This window comes from Sinohyriopsis cumingii, chromosome 6 (genome assembly GCF_028554795.1).
Source record: "Sinohyriopsis cumingii isolate HCF-2022 chromosome 6, ASM2855479v2, whole genome shotgun sequence".
Taxonomy (NCBI): Eukaryota; Metazoa; Mollusca; class Bivalvia; order Unionida; family Unionidae; genus Sinohyriopsis; species Sinohyriopsis cumingii.
In genome coordinates, this window is record NC_142966.1 from 136605324 (window position 1) to 136623144 (window position 17821).

The following is a 17821-nucleotide window of genomic DNA, read 5'->3' on the forward strand; positions in this document are numbered from 1 at the left end:
TTTTTTCCCTATTTTAAAAATGTTGCATGTTAAGTATTTCTTTACACCACAGTGGCATTGGTATTATGTCAATTTTATGAGGTTAGTATATTGATTTATTGAACTAATACTAAATAAAAACACTTTTTGTTTTATAAAATCTTCTCCTTTATATTTGTTTCTTCTACTTTTTCTTCAACATTTCGTTACAAAAATCATTCATTATTATTTTTGTCAGTGTGCTCAAGTATTTTTATCAAATGCAACTACAGGTCCTTTAATTAAGTACTTTTACAGAACCTCTTCGTGGACATACATTTCGAATAAAGTTAAAATTTTGTAATTTTTTACTATCTACAGAAGTCTTAAGTGGAACTGGAAACATTAAGAAACTCGGTTAAATAAATTAAAGAGTCTAAAAGGGCCATTTTATTGTTTTACAATTTATACTAAATATTCTTGGAAATAAGTTGCTTCTCCAAGATCTCTTGGTTCGTACTACCTGTGTATGTATATGTTATGATTAAACACGAATAAGTCGGACACTGTGGTAAGAAAGAGTTTTTTTTCGTACGTATACGTTGCATTTATGATTTTTGTTTATTATTACTTGTCGACTCAGTGAAAGATTTGTTGATTTTGAAGCAAAAATATATTATCACCAGATAGTATTATTATTATCTTTATTCTTATTCTTATCATTATTATTATTATTATTAGTAGTAGTAGTAGTACTGGTAGTAGTAGTAGTAGTATTAGTAGCAGTAGTAGTAGTAGTAGTAGTAGTAGTACTAGTAGTAGGATCGTCACTTCCTCTATTATCACATCTATACGTTAATGGGTTCTGAATAGAAAGAGTCCGCAGAATATAAAATATCTGGTAATTACAAGCTAACGTAATGAAGTCATCGTAAGTTATCACGTACGAAAATGATCGAGAATGAGAAATTTGGTATTGTGCATGTTCTAAGTGTATCCAATTATCTGTATTGCAGTGTGAGAAAGGAATACATTCCGTATTTGATGGCAAATACATACATTGGCATTCTGCGAACATGACAGTAAAACAGCATCAATGTCACGGAATTGTATAAATACCTTTGTTTATTAATACATGTACTCGGGTTTCTTTTTTGTGTACAACGATGCCCGAGGGTGATGTACATATATTGTACAATATTTCAAAACAGTGAGTTTGGTACATCCTATGCCAAACGTGCAAAGTGCTTTTGATGGGAAAAACAGAATAATTTCAGCGCTCAGATGATGTATGGCTGCATCGTCTGTGTATAAATGCCTCACCGTAAGATTAAATCTTCACATTACGGAACATCTTGTCAGTGAGCAGTCTACGTAACGACTTGCACATCTTCAGCTGTAGATGTACGTGAGTTATTTATTAATTTATTGTGTATAAGTTATAACTAGCGTACTACTACGTTTATTTATGTATATCTTCTATGTAGCTTCTGCCTCCGTAGTATAATGCAAATATTTTCTATTCTTGTTTGTGACTAAGCAAGATATTTGTAATAGCAATAAAGTTGCGTTTTATTATGAAACGTTTATATGAGTCTTATCTGACACAGGTAGGTTCACTTCTGAACCTGTTTATTGCTTTGTAATGCCGTGCCGATAATTTAATTTGTATAGCTTACCGTATATAACGTCATTACGTGTTATAGTATATGCCCGTGTCATGTATAGTACACGGTGTTAGATGTAGTTGTTAGCTGATTGGAGTCGACGTGGTACCAGCTGTAGAGATAGTACAGAAGTTGACCAAAGGAGCTGTAAAGCTGAACCATAGCAGCGGTAGAGCTGAGTCAACAGTATTGCTAGTCGAGTAGCATGTGATAAGGTGTTGCTGACCGATTGGTGGGCGCTGATTGCCCAACTGACCAAGTAATTGAAAGTAATTGAAGCAACTAGAATTGTAGCAACAAGAATGCGAAAGTATTACTCCCAAAATGAAAGTTGAAATGAATTTTGAAGTACAAAACAAGTTTTGAAAATTTGAACTATACTAACCTTGCGGAAATATTTGTTTTTAAAAATCATCGCCTAAATTTTAGGTGATCCAGTTTTTTACAAAGTGGAAGATTCAATGTGAATGATGTAGAAAAGCAGTGCATTAAGGCATATAGGAATTAAAACATGTCTGATATATAACATGTCTGATGAAAGAAAGAATGTTTACTTAAATACATTAGATGTGATAACAAATTGGTACACATAAAACGAGCGATATTAATTTTTCTTCCACCTTCTGTACCGTAGAAGATCTTATCCCACCAAGCGACTGTCCAAATAGACCCTGAAACTACCATCTTTTAAGGGTATTGTAACGTCTCTTCGTCTTAAATTTTAGAACAGAAAAAAAAAAACAAAACCAGCAAGTTTAGAAACATTAAAAAAAGAGTTTTATCCCCATGGATAGTCTTGATGTACCACAATGACATAATCCAGAATATCTTAAATAAGCCGTCTAAAATCCCAAAAGTAGTGTTTTCATCTAATACTCATTGATCACTTTGTAAGGACAATAAATAATTTAAATAAATATTTCTGCTCACAATATGTCTTAACTAAAATGAATCTACCGACTGAACTTAAAATATTAAGGAAGACTTTGTTTGCAATAATTTCTTTATATATATACGCACTTGACCTAGGTCGCAATAGCATTTAGCTGGAAAACAAGATCAATTTCAGAACCATCTAAGTTCGTAAATATGGTCAGGTCTTGAACTCACATACTAGAAAACATCTTAAAAAACACGACAAAACTCTACTCTCAATCACGGTCAAAGGTCTAGCACACAATATAAAGTGACTATGCATAACAATATAAACACGAGATTGATGAAAATCGACTCAACATATACGGAGTTTATAAATTAGAAAAAGAATTCAGTACACAAAGTCTATATCTCAACCAGTCATTTGTGTGCCTTTCTGTGCTTTTACTTTTTCTGAAAATATCCGTATACTTGTTAAACTTAGTAACTGTACAATTAACTTCTCCACGATTGATTTCATTATCACTTACTGTTCTGCTTACAACGTCTTCAACACAATGTAATATAGTACTTGCTGAAGTTACCATTTCATTTTGTTTTTATATATTGCCATATATAATCTTCTCATTTTGAGATTGAACCACATTTTCGGACAAGATGTGTGAAATCCACTAAGCACTATAGAACAAGTAAACCAAAAGCTATTCCTGCTATACCATCAACTGCACACATAACAGTATCCAATCTAACCTCTACCAAACCCAGTTTGTATGGGTTACTTACTTTGTAAATTGCTTTGTATATCTTACCATACTAACTACTATCTAACAGAACCTATACAGAATATTAACTTTGTATGATGATTTATGTTTCTTTCTGACACCTCCATATCATTTGATATTATTAACAAACTATTATTTATCTCGTAAATTTGCAACATGAAAATAATGTCATTATTTGTTCGAAGGGTTGGATATAATGCTCATGATATTTTCTTGCTCGTTTTTTTGTACTAAAAACACAGCTTAGAATTAGCACTAACTTCGTAAAACAATGAGTTCTAAGAGGAATCTTTCACGCTTGTTTCGTTGGTTCAATCTTGCGCTTGACTGTAATTGTTTTTTGTGTTTGATTTTGAACACTGAAAAGTAATTACCATTTCGTCTACTAGCATACCTTTAATTACTTACTTGCTTTCGTCTTGTAGGTACCAATGTGATATCCAATAATCTATTGTAAGCTGATTGAATGAAATTAGAATAATCATATTATTGATGCAACCACATGCATGAGCTGAGATTGATGTTGCACAGAAATTAGTCTTAATTATGTTGTACGCAGGACTTGTTATTTAGTATTGTGAAATTTTGCAGTATTTTATGGATTGAATTTGGCTGTTACTTTGGTTCCATAGCTGATTCAACTAGCTGCGTCCCTTCAACATCAACGGGTCTTACAACCATTTCGAAGTTTGCTAGCAAGTGTAGTTCTGCGTACACCCGTTAGCTTCTCATAAATACATTATTCACAATTTATTGAAATCGGTGCCTTTGTCTTTGCTATCTTCCATTTCTTTTCATCTGTGTTTTTGTCCATGTTATCTTGAATTTATTTTTAGCGAAATTATAAGTTTAATGAAAACATCATATGCTAGTTGCAAATCAACGTACACTAACTTTCAAGTAATCGAATATTAAAATTTTTTTTTTAAGGTGATTTGAAACGTATTCTTAAATTCATCTCAATATACTTCGAGGTAGTATAAAAAATGTTCCGGTCATCCTTAAAGATTCATTATTATCGACTTAATCTCGTATTTTTTAATTTTTTAATCACTTATGTTAAAATTAACAGTAGTACAATTTAAACAAAGATATTTATCATCGAAATAAAATAACAAAATAATAAATATTAGGTACCAGGACATGTTCAAAATGCAAACAAGTAAAGAACACATGGATGTTGGAGGCACTTACCAAAACGAGTACCTTAAATTTGGAGAGAAGAAAAATGGATTGCCAAACTTATTGCAGATTTTGAAAAAAGAAACAATATAAGGAATTAAACAAAGATAACACAATGATGAAAATTTAAAATAATTCATAGAGAAGTAGCTAGCGATTAGCAGGAATTGGAACAGCTACCGAAAGCAAACAATTCGTTGAAAATTCTCAACGTTCCGTCATTTCACTTCTACCATAAATGGTTCAATTTCACTAAATTGGAATGTGTGGATTATCATAATTTTCATATAGATTGTGATATTTATCGTGCATTTTGATTTATCGTACCGTGGAAAGCAAAGCAAACGTTTCCACTCGTCAAACCCATGATATTCGATATTCAATAAAAACCGATAAAAAGTGCTAAAATGTTTTCTCACCTATGCGACAGAGGAATCTTGCATTTTTGCTGACCTTAATTTTCGTATCTCAGTCCTGTCGTCGCAGTCAGGTCGTTCTGGTCATCGTGTCCATACGCTAGGAACTAGTTATCAAGGGACGCAACCATTGTTGTCTTCTGCTTGGCGTGATGGAGGTGTTTTCGAATTAAACAACCATCAACACTTTCGGAAATTTACCAAAATAGTTTTTGGAGGAAAGAAACAAATAATTTTAAAAATAGAGGGCACCAACATTATACCAAGAAGCTTAAGTCACTAATGAAAGAAAATGGATGTGAAAGCAAACTTGCCAGATTAGGCTTCTAAACGCATTATAAACCCAAGAGTGAGAAATATCTATGTCAGAAGCTATTAACAAAATGTTCCAGACACTAAGGCTGTACACATCACTGGTCACAAAAATCCTAGCTCTCTCAACAACTACCGAAAAGTTAGTAACAACCAGAAATGTATTATGTCAAACCTGCTTTCTTCTAACTTTGTTAAACATTTGTCCCCCAGTTGAATCAAAGGTTACATGCAATCAGAAATGACAAATCATGCACATACAAATCAGAACGAATCATTGATCCGTCCACATGTTATTGCAAAAGCAGATTTCACTGAAGCTTATACTTTCACTACTAATAGCAATACTTGCCATATTTCGAAGACAGAAATTATCAATTTTCCAAGAAACCGTGAACTTGAAAATTCAGCACACGGTTATCAGCTCGCGAATGTGTTTGGAAGATCTTTCATACAATATCAATTACAACTCCAGTATGTCACAAACAGTTTCACCTCTTCCAAGGAAAAAGAGAGTTATACATGATAGTGACACAGATCTCTAATTAACCATACATAATCCAACTCACAGTCACTCATGGTGTATTTACACTCTTCGCGATGGCTGTATACCCAGTATCGTTTCCTTATTCACCACTTAACTTTTTAAAATTAGAACTGATGATAATGAAACAATTTCCTTGTAAAAAATAAAAATGATTTATTGTTAATTTCATATAACACATATCCATAAAATGTGATAATACCTCAATACTATCAATCGTTTTCTGTTGATATTTTCTCACGCGTAAAGGAATGTGATCTTTCGATGGACAAGTAACGCCACAGCGTTAAATCGCCATGCATTTATTAGCACGTGGCTTTTGACTCTGTCGAGCAATACGTTACAATACGTAACAATTATAATTGCTATACTGTAGCTGCTTGTGGGCGATGGCATATAAGCGGTAAATATAGCTGGATTCTAATGAGATGATTATTTTGATTTTCTTACAACATTATAAGACCGAATGACCTACAGAAAACATGTGAAGAAATAATAGTGAGTGATGAATACTGTATGTGTTAATGGTGCTAGACTATACTGCAAACATTAAGAGTTCGTTTAGCTTTAAGAGAACATATTGGGCAAATCCTCGTGGGGAGACAAATACTGTAATAATCCTCGTCTGGAGACAATGTTATGTAATAATCCTCGTGGGGAGACACATAATGTAATAATCCTCGTGGGGAGACAAATAATGCAATAATCCTAGTGGGGAGACAAATAATGTAATAATCCTCGTGGGGAGACAAATAATGTAACCATTTGACTGGGATTTCCTTGTCTCGGTGCAGACCCAACCATAGATTGTATTAATCTAAATAAGACACTATAACACATTCGAAGCTTGTAAAACTGTCAGTTTCGTCATTGGGGAACATTTAAATAACATATTTTCATATATTTTTGTCTCTTCTCAGTCATCCCTTGAAAACCTAACTTCATAAATGGCAACCACTATAATAATTTTTAAAATAGATATACTTGTTTTGCAAAGTACAAATTAATCAATTATAAAACACACAATATAGCTTTATTTGGAAGTATTGTATGAGTTTTGTTTTGCGTGTGTTGATTGTTGTAATGCTCCAATGCTATCAAGCTTACATAATACAAACTTAAATGTGATGTGTTGTGATGTGATGTCATTTCGATTTTTAACGTAGCTTTAACAATTTTTCAGTCATATCGTTACGATGTCTACAATGTGGCAGGTTATAGTGATGTCTAGCAATGGGGCATCATGCTACATACATGTAGCATGATGGCCCACCTGGTCACATTATCCTGACACCAGGCCGACCAGTCCTAACACTAACCTCTTAATGCTGAGCGCCAAGCGGGACAGCTGTAGTACCATTTTTAGTACCGAGGCGGATGCTTTAAACACTAGGCCATCGGAGCTGTCAACTTAATTGTTAAAATTCATTAAACATTATAAACAATTGTTTGTTATTGTTTTTGTGGTTTTTTTTAGGGTTGGTTATGTTTTTCATGATCTGTCTTTTAAACCCTGCGCATCTGCGATTGCAAAACTATCACAGTTTTTGTCGGGGGGCGGGGGGCCGCGGTAGCGGAGTGGTCTAAAACGCTCGCCTTAACCGAATTTTGTCAGTCCTGTGAGCAGAAACAACTAGCTCTATGACATAAACAGTTCCGGTTGCAAATATCTACTTATGCATAATTTTCTTTTGCCCATCAATATTTGTTACTCCAAGATATACCATCAAGTTACAACGCTAGCTTTGCACCAATATTTGTGTGCAGTCCTTTAGGAATTAGAAGGTTGAATTAACATATTATTTTAAAATATTGTTGTCCATGTCGTGTTCCGTATATACATAATTTTTATTCTGAATTATATTGTTGTAATTGTCAGAAGAAATAAAAGGACTTCGTGCGACATGCTGCAAACATTTTTTGAAATGCTTTGGTAATACGTCAAAATGAAATGCATTATAACGTACCTCATTCTCGGTGGTAATTAACGGGTCATTATTCTTTCTCTTTACGGATTTCCCTGCAACCAGAAAAAAATGTTCATGTGTACTCAGACCCAGTGCAGCCCCTAAAGTGACATGGATGCATATATTTTTATTTCGTTTAATCAAAATATATTTCGCTATTTCGAAATACTATTTCGTTTAAACGAAATAAAAATATGTGCGTCCATGTCACTTAAGGGACTCCGTAGGTCCAGATATACGTTCGACAACAATATGTCTGAACATCGTATCGATGTTACAGATCATGCCTTCACGTGATAGCTATGGAGACACCCCCTTTTAAATATAACAATTTCGACATCGCTGGAGGTATGGCCTGCAGGGCTATGGCTGTACCAGATTGAAAGAAGATTTTTTTGGTGGGGGAGGGGACTTTATGGCCTGTAGAGCTATGGCTGTGCCAGATTGAAAGAAGATTTTTTAGTGGGGGAGGGGACTTTTATTTTGGCTTATCTCCTTCAACCCGCACAGATAAGGAAACAATCTCGTAAGTAGTGGATAGTTATAATTATGGAATATAAAGAAGTTTTAAAAGGTATGATCTTTAGATCGCATGTCATACGCGTAAATAACACTTTGTTTTAGCAGTGAAATCACTTCACCATGGCTATATCTGCTGTCTCTGCTCCCTCGTGGTCCACTTTCAAAGTCATCGACGAAAACTTAGATTGTGCCAGTTGCTAGGCCTTGTATATTCGTCATCCCTTCAGTATGTTAATTGCTGGATCGAGATGCTCAGGCAAAAAGGAATTCGTCAAACGTTTGATCAAACATAAACCTGATTTGATTTATAGTCCACCTTAACGTATCGTGCGGTGTTACAAAGAGTGGCAATCGGCGTAAAGTCTCCTGCCAGAAAGTCAGGGCGATTCCATCGGGTTTGTGGAAGGCATTACTGAGAAAGACGATGGGATCGTGTCTGACCCCAGTCAAACCCATTTGGTCATCTTCGACGACATGCTAAGAGAAGACGAAGAAGAAATTAAACCGTGGTTTACGCGCAAAGGGCATCATCTTAATTTCAGTGTAATTAACATCAATAAAAATTTGTTTTACAAAAATAAAGCCCAACACACTATCTGTCTCAATGCTCATTACGTGGGCTTGTTTAAAAGTCATAGGGATATATAGCAGGTGCAAGTGTAAGCCAAACAGTTAGGAACTCCTTGGCTGACTCATGCGTACGACGATGACACTCAAAGCCCTCATGCATATATACTCATGGATTTAAAACCCACTACTCCAAGTTATTTGAGATTTCGTACCCATCTGTTTCACGACTGATGCCAAGGCGGAGGGCATGTCGTGTACAGGTCCCCGTCGACTTTAAACAAATCTATAAAAACATTAGACACTTTTGGTCTGTCTCACACCTCTTCAAAATGACATCCATTCAGTCTCTTCTTCCCGTCAAATTGATTCGTGCCTTGTACGGCATCAGTCGCAAAAAATACAAAAATACGTGCTTGTGCCTTAGAAGCCAGACTCATAAAAGTCCTACGATAGTTAACGGTGACAGCACGTATATTACTGCAAGGCATCATTCACATTCAACATTAAACCAAACGCTATTTTGACAGAAACTACGTAGCTTTGACGCAACTGGCTGATCGACACTCAAACCAAAATGCAAATCATTTTGAAACCTGGAGATAGCGGTTGTCTAGGAGGTGTCATCATTCGCTCCCTCTTAAGGGATCACAATACCCCCAAAGTCATACCCATTCCCAAGAAAAAAGTCACTCCTCGACCCAAACGGACCAAGAAGAAAAAGAGCAGTCGTGTCAAAACCAGGTCACAGCCCCAGAAAAAGACCCCCCCCTCCAGAAAGGACCCCAGAAAACAGCTTTCACCTGCAAAAGAGGCATTGCGGCCAGGACACAAGCTTACGTCCTCAAACCATGACCTGCAACGACGGTGACCTCGTCTCCAGTACCCTCAGGTTCTTCCACTTGTCCATAACTGGTGATGCCAGCCAAACTAAAGTGGACAAGCGTCTTTCCTAATTTGATGAAAAAATGGAAACCTGTGTCTCCACGAACGTCTCCATTGGTGACACCCTCCACCTCTTTAGCTGCTGCAGCAGTGCTAACAACGTACCTGCCCCCAACATCAAAGTCCAAGAGAGATCGGGCGTGTTAAAGAGTTTACTGGATTTATCCAAAAACGAACTGCCCGATTTAGTCCGTTGCAAACCCATCAATGTCGAGTGATGCCTGCCGTGAAGATGATACGATTGACCGACAATCAATGGCGATGCATTCCACTATAAAAAAGACCTGCGGTAAACATTGGGCATCAGCGTTGTTGTGAACACACACAGATATCTCCTAAAACAAGTGCACACTATCAACATCGCTGTTCTCCTGTCCAAAAAGGAAAAGAGACAAAAATTGAGCATCACATCGTTACATCCTGCATCCGAAAAAGCGCTTAGCAAAACATCGACATTTACCCGAGAAAAGACCCCATTCTTCAAAGAGAAAGAGAAGCAACCAAAGGGGGAGGGGAATTTTTTGATGATGTAGAAAAGAAAGTTGTTACAATTTTGACGAAGCCTTAGTCAAAGAGTTCGTCAAAAAGACTGGATACAAACCCTTCGACCTACTCCAAAAAAGAAGACAAAAGGGTATAAAAGGGTGTGTACCAAGTCATCGACGTCAGCGTTTTGTGTTGTGTATGTCCCGGAACAAACAATAATGTCACTTCCATGATGCCATCCCTCTTTTGCAACCAAAGGAAAGGAAAGGAAAGGACTTCCTCTTCGTTTTGTCAAACACTGGGACGTGTTGTCCGTTCTGTCCAAAGCCTATCCACCCATGCGAAAACAACTCATTCACATCGCCTCTTAAGACGTCGTCGATACAGTGTGCGAATGTTGCCTGAATGTCTTGAAAGGAACGATATCTTTGTTTCAACATCAGAAAGAATGCTCAGTCAAGCATCGACGCTTTCTTCGCCAAATGGTCCAAAAGAAACTACGCATCCGTCAAACGAAAAATATGCTGGCGCAACGTGGACGACTTGCTGCTTCACAAGAAATAGGTAAAATATGTAGGATCAAGAAGATAAAAGGGGTATATGAGTAAAATGATCTCAAACGTGACCTTTGGAATCTGATGGAAGGGCGAACACTTGTGTGCCTTATAAACGATGGTTGGAATTCTATCGTTGGCAAGAACAACAGACGAGATGTTTACCTAGCAATCCTCATATTACCGAGATGTCCCAGTTACAACGCGAATTACAATCGTTGATGGATCGTAGCAATTTGTCAGAATCTGCAAAATCGCAGCGGTACGATCAAGTGTTGCAACGATTTCACCTCTTTCACCAGAAAGCTTTAGAAGAAACAGCTCAACCTACTTGGATAGATTTTAAGACCCTGATGAAAAGTACATCACCAATACCACCACTCCCAGTGAGCAATAAAGAAAAAGTTTCAAACTCCACCAGAAAAGGTACGCAAATTAACAACCTTAACATCCAGGATTGGTTCGATAATATAGATGATGGCAACCCCTTCTTCATCAGAAGAGAAAAAGAAAGTCAAGAAAAAAGTTAAAGAAGAACTTATTACCCCTGTTCAGACATCTCCTGGACACATATTGCTCATTGGACACGCAAAGCATTACAATCCAAGAAAATACTAAACGAATACAAGAGTAGCATCCGTGAAGAGTTGGTGACTTATTCAACAAAGTCCTGATGGAGAATTTGCTAGCCAGCATATACTAAGATCCAGCCTACGGAGGAGTTCAGAAATTGTATCGTGCTGCCAAAACCCTATTCAAAAGTTTCCGTTTACCTCAAGTGCAACGATGGTTACAAGAAGAAGCCACGTACACTTTATACAAACCCATTTGACGAAAATTTTAAAATATCGCACCTGAGTGGAGGGTATCGATCATCAATGGCAAGCCAATTTAGCCGATGTCTCTCATTTGGCCAATTACAAACGTACTAATATTTGTTTTGTGTTACCGACGTCTTTTCCGAATTCGCAGTGACTTCTAAATCGAACACTGAGTTAGTGTGAGCCTTTAACTGGTGTTGAAACAAAGTGGTCGTCACCCTGTACGATGGAAAGAAGACAAAGACACATAATTTCTGAACCAAGCTTTCCAAAAAAGAATTACACAAACGAGACATTCATATTTTTCACTACGAGAATTGCGAAGCCAAAGCCAGCATTGTGGAACATTTTCAAAGCACCTTGAGAGAAAGGGTGTGGAAATATTTTACGCATCAACACACTCTCAAGTACATCAACGTCTTACCACACCTGGTCAAAGCGTACAACCAATTTTACCCCCCCCCCCCATAAGTGACTCCCGACAACGAAGTGACCGTCTTTGAGCGCATGTTTGGTACGTCCCCAGCTGTGACTGTCTCCATTATAGGTGGAGTGTTGACAACGAGAGATCGGGTGCGCAATGGCAAAACGAAACGCACTTTTGACAAAGGTTACTTACCCAACTGGACCACCGAAGTTTTTCGTGTCATTGGACGAGTGTGTGCCCGTCATCCTTCCGTCTATAAATTCGAAGACATGAACGGGAAGTGTTAAAAGGAATGTTCTACTTGCCCGAGTTACAACGCGTGACCTAAACAGAGGACAAAGTGTACGACATCGAAGGCATTCTCAATCAAAGAAAACTCAAAGTGTTAAAAAGACGTGTCAAATACGTCAAAGTACATTGTAAAGTAAATAATTCCAGCTTTTATTCTTGAGTCATCATCTTTAAAAGAAGTGACTATCATGCTCTTCAACACAGCCTCAACCATCACAGTGACCACTCCTTCTCCGAGTTTTTCTCTGCAAGATCTGAATAAGCAACCATTGTGAGTGTAGATTGGAGAACGTGTGCCTAAAACGCTAATCATCTTTTGCTGCCAAATCTTTGTGGTGTAATGTGTCATCGGTGTTGCCATTGCCAATTTGAGTTTGCAAAACAAGGAGACAAACAATTATATACCATTTTACTGAGCTGTTGCATCGGTTACTTTCTCCCCTACCCTTCCCTAAGATACTCTAAGTGTAACAACCAGTGTCTTGCGACCAACACCAGTAACTCTCCCAAAACAATAACAACCCTCTTTTGGACACTCCTCTGACCTGCAGTGATAAATCGGAGAGCAGAACCCTGGAATTATAAACAACTAATTTTACTTAACTTTACCCAGTGACATTTCTATGGATGTTACTATGGATGCTTTTCCGCACAATATATTGTGCTGTTTCACGGCTACATTACCTCAATTGGACCATGAAGCCCATATGAAGTGGCTTTGGTGAAAATCTTTCACCCTACACAAATCAAAAACATCACTGAAATCAAAACATTTTTGAGCTCGAAGTATATATGCCTCTATGAAGCGACCAGTGTCCCCCGCTACTCCACGATACATCTTTATGTTGAAATTCCTACAGGCTATTATTTTAACTCTCAACAACTGGGGGACACGATTGCTTCCAAATTCAATGAGCTGTATGGAAACCCTTGGACAAAAGCAAACGAAGTGTCACCCTCGAGTACCATAAAGTGGCTCGTCGCCTAATGATGACATTTTCGGATACCAAAACGTTGTCTATTACATTTTGTCCTGAATTGTTTGACCTTTTGGGTGGAGACCTCAACATGGTCGAGGGTCCACTCATACCACCCATCGTCAACAACTTGACTTTTCGCAGTTTTTTCGTTACCCTGTAGAACTATAAAAAAGGATTAAATGTGATCTTTGTGGTCTCTGATGTGGTGTAGTACAACGTGGTGGGTCACATTTCGACACCGTTATTGCGAGTCATTCCTTTCAAAGTGGATTCTGCTGGGATTAATGACGAGGAAAGTGGAAACACCTACAGCATACGCCGCGAGTTTGTACATCCTCACTATTTGCGCATCAGTAAGTCTTTTTGAGACAGTGTCAAGATTCGAATAAAAGGAGATCTGGGGCAAAATATTCCATTCTTCAAAGGAAAAGTCACAGTGAAACTCCATTTTCGAAAACGATTATTTAACAATTTATAAATTATATATCATGTCTACTGAAAAGTCACTTGACAGCGAGGACACGGTTTAGGTGATATCCTGAAATCGGCCTCTCGCTCGGTGGCCCCCGTTTTCAACGCGATGGTGACACGAGGATTGCACGCCTTCAAAGATACCGCATTGACACACGGCACAGAATTTCTCCAAAATGTCATCATCGACAAACAGAACGCGAAAGAAGCCTTCTTGACAGGAGCAAAAATGTTTTGCTTCAAAATGATTTTGGGACGACGAGAAGCTCCTATAAATGCCATGGACGCTGCCGAATCAGACATTCATGCTTCCCCGACACCACAGCAAAGACAAGGCAGAAAGAAACGACGAAGACACCTCTCCAGAGGACTTCACACACTCATACTTAGAAAGACCAGGAAAGTAGAACCGTCCGAGAATAAGATGTACTATGTTCTTAAATAAAAGAGAGAAAAAATGATGCACTGGGAGTCTTGCGAATTTTCCAAGTCGGAACTAGATCTGTTTGCCATGCCACCCACAATGATGACGATGCAAGAATCCCAAAGGGTCGAATTTCATCCCATGTCCTTTTTGACATCCTCAGGCCCCATCGAGCTTGAAATCGAAGGACAGCCTGAAGATCACATCGATCTGGATAGCAGTTACTTGTACCTGAAATTCAAAGTGATCAAAACAGACGACACACTCCTGGAGCCCATTCTACAGTAGCTTCCGTCAACAATCTCATGCATTCCTTGTTCAGCGAAGTGGATTTGTACTTGAATAACAAACTAAGCAGCAGCAGCATGGATTCGTGCCCTTACAAAGCGTACCTGAAAAATCTCTTGACGTATGGAAAAGATGCCAAGAACACTCAGCTGGATGCTTGCGTCGTATGGAAGCCTGACACAGCGGGCGAAGACATGTTTAACGACACAGCCGTGATAGCAGCTGGCGATCCTAACAACCTGGGTTTTAACGATCATCGATTGAAAATCCTGCAAAGACGCAGTTCATAACTGATGGATCGCTTACATTTTGACATATGGTTGCAAGAAAATTATTTGCTAAACGGAGTGGATATCCGCTTGAGAATGAATCTCAGCAGTACCGTTTTCCATTATCCAAGAAGCCAGACTCTATGTGCGACGTGTTGAAGTGTTACATAAAGTGGGAAACGACATCAGCCACACTTTGAGCAGAACAACCACAAAGTATCCAATACGATTCTTGGAAACGAAAACCTTCACCATTCCCGCTGCACTGCGATCCAAAATCGAAGATCACCTGTCCCAAGGACAGTTACCCAAACGTTTCACCGATGGTAGCGTCAGCGACGAAGCCCTCAACGGAGCCGTCACTGTTAATCCTTTTAAGTTTAAGCACTACAGAGTGTCCAAGATCGAATCCAGTCGCGATGGCAAAAAACATGTGTACCAGACTCTTCGAACCTAAGTTTACCGAGAAGAATTACTTGAGATCGTACTTGTTCCTGAACTAAGCAACGGGACAGTTAGGGACCAGCAGCAGTCACGGCATTTTGGAAGGCGATTATGCAGGAGGCTATGCTTGGTGGGCCTTCAGTTTCATTCCAGACCAAGGCTGCGACGAGGGACATTTCTACCCTATAAAATCCGGCCAGATTCGTGTGGAACTTCAGCTTGCAGTAAGCTCTAACAGAGACGGTGAATGTCCTCTTGAATGCCGAATTTGACAACACTCTAGAAGTCAACAGCTTGAGAAAAGTCATTCTAGACTATTAGAAGATATGGAAGACTCTTATCCTTCTTTGAGGAGTGGATAATGGGAGGATATCGTTGAAGAAGAACCAACCACCAAGAAAGACAAAGACGAAGAGGTGATGGTAATGTTCAGATGGCCAGGACAAGAGCAAAATTTAGTCTCCTGTCTTTCCAAATACCTGGAGAACACAATTGCAGGGTTGACCAAGAAAGATGCCAAAACGATCATCCCAGTCAGATTCAACACGATACATGTCTGATGATGAGTCATGAAGAACAATTTGACTAGTATCTGGAGGACGCTTGGGGTCTCATCTCGGAAGAAGCAGTGTTGCAACAGTGGTATATAGACTTGCGTGACCATTCCTCCCCCGCAGTGACTGCTCGGGAGATCCGTCGCATAGTTTCTTTCTTGGCACAGAGTACGAAGACGAAGCAAAGAGACGTTTACTTGACAGGGATTTTCAAGCAAAAATTCAGGATTGAATTGATGACTTATTACCTATGATATTTTTTTAGATATCTGGGAACTTTATTTTCTTTTGAAAAACAGTTCGTACACCTCTTCTTGGAATCGTGTTGTGTGTGCTAAAGATGAACGTCCTCATCACAAACCTAAAGACCATCAAGCTTATGTCATCAACACGGACAACAGTCATCTCCCAAGAACCCTCTTGGTAGAAATCTACTTTTTTGTGTGGAGTATTTTGATTCGTATGGATTGCCGCCTTTTGAAGACGACATTATCGACTTTATATATATTTATACACCTTGTAAACTCACCGATAGTTGTCCCATTATCCTCTTCTCCATAAGACTCATAATGTTTTGAACCTCTTCCTCCCATTGGTCTTGATGTACTCTGAAAGATGAATGGATGGAGGGATGGTTCGTTTATACATATATGCTGAAAATCTAGACCAACATTTAAATAATTGGTGAAGAAAAAGTCAAGTAAATCAGACAATGAATGTATCATACTTTTATTTACCCTTTTTATAATTTCTCATACTAATACGGAATACTTGTATCAACTGATGTTCATAAGGAATAAAACTAACAAACCTCTATAAAAAAGAGCACCATTCAGTAAATTCCATTATGAAATTATGGATTCAGATAAAATGAAGCAGTAAAACGATCATGCACATAATTTTGTTACCCAGCAATGTGTATAAATACACGGCTTTTATGTAATTTTAAAGACGCCACTGTTTAATGGAAGAAAGTAAATGTTCATAGTCGTTTAGAATATACACGTACGAACTAAAAATAGACATATTCATGCAGTGTAACTCTCCACTTCATGCATCAAATAAAGCACCGTCTGTCTATATGTTTAAGTGATTCTATGTTTGGGCAGGGAATAAAATGAAGCAGTTAAACGATTATACACTTACTATAACTTATATGATCCCGCAAAGTATATAAAGCAGTGCTTTTATGCAAATGGAGGAAAGTAAATAATCAGTGTCATGGGGATAATATACATATATACTAGCATATAATAGTAAGCATTTATTTCATTCTTTGCTTTTGATTATGGGAAAATATTACTAAAAATAAAAAATAAACTGAGAAACAAGTTGCTTTCGCTTTCTGAAGACCTACTTCTCTTGACGAGAAGGGTTTGTATGTGGGTGATAACTCAGAGGTCTCACCAGTAGTAACCCTTCTTGAGCAACAGTATGGAACTGTATGTATGAAGGCTGTCATACTAAGTTATATTTATTCGTCTGCAGGTCGTTCGTTTGTCTTAGATATAACCATTGGTAATTTACTAAATGAAAGTCGCCTGACGACTGTGATAGATTTCTTTATAATGGAATGTAGTAAACCAGGAGGAATGAAGTTAGGGAGGGGGGTGAGTGTGAGGATAATATGAGAGATATAAATGAAGAGAGAGGGTATTACCTGGGATTACGTAAGGTGTAAAACCTTAAGATCAATATTGTTTTTAACAATCAAAACCGCATAGTCCTGCCAGTTGGGGTCGCATTCGAGAACGAGAACTGATCATATCAAAGCTTTGTTTCTATTTTACTTCCTGGTTCTATTGACTTTTGATAATGCTCCAGAGATACGGTTGTTCTATCTACATCTGTTTATGACACAATACTAAAAACAAAAGATATAAATTACTAGACCAGCCAGATTTACGCACTTCTAAGGACATTTAAACTCAAAGCTTGTCAAACATATCTTTACATTCTTCGCTGTTTATAATGTGTGTATAACATGAGTAATGTACAAAAGAGGACATTTAAGAAGCCACGATAACATTAGCATGCGGTAAATATCGGTCCAGGTCAGTCAATATTTGCACAA

General features: G+C 37.8%; 1 protein-coding gene across 2 annotated transcripts in view; it reads right to left on the reverse strand.

The window, feature by feature from the left end:
• The window catches only part of LOC149798072 (heat shock 70 kDa protein 12B-like), a 38524-nt gene extending 20972 nt beyond the window's left edge, over positions 1–17552 (reverse strand). Inside the window, exons 1-3 of one of the 2 annotated variants that reach the window (XM_089963154.1) lie at positions 17408–17552; positions 16277–16355; positions 7705–7757 (exon numbers count right to left, since the gene is read on the reverse strand). In XM_089963154.1, coding sequence (XP_089819280.1) covers positions 7705–7757; positions 16277–16340 — 117 coding nt within the window. In that variant the 5' untranslated portion in view covers positions 16341–16355; positions 17408–17552. Of the gene's footprint in view, positions 1–4884; positions 5019–7704; positions 7758–16276; positions 16356–17407 lie in introns of those variants that run through there. The other variant, XM_089963155.1, reaches the window with a different exon arrangement.
• Positions 17553–17821: the final 269 nt, after the last annotated feature.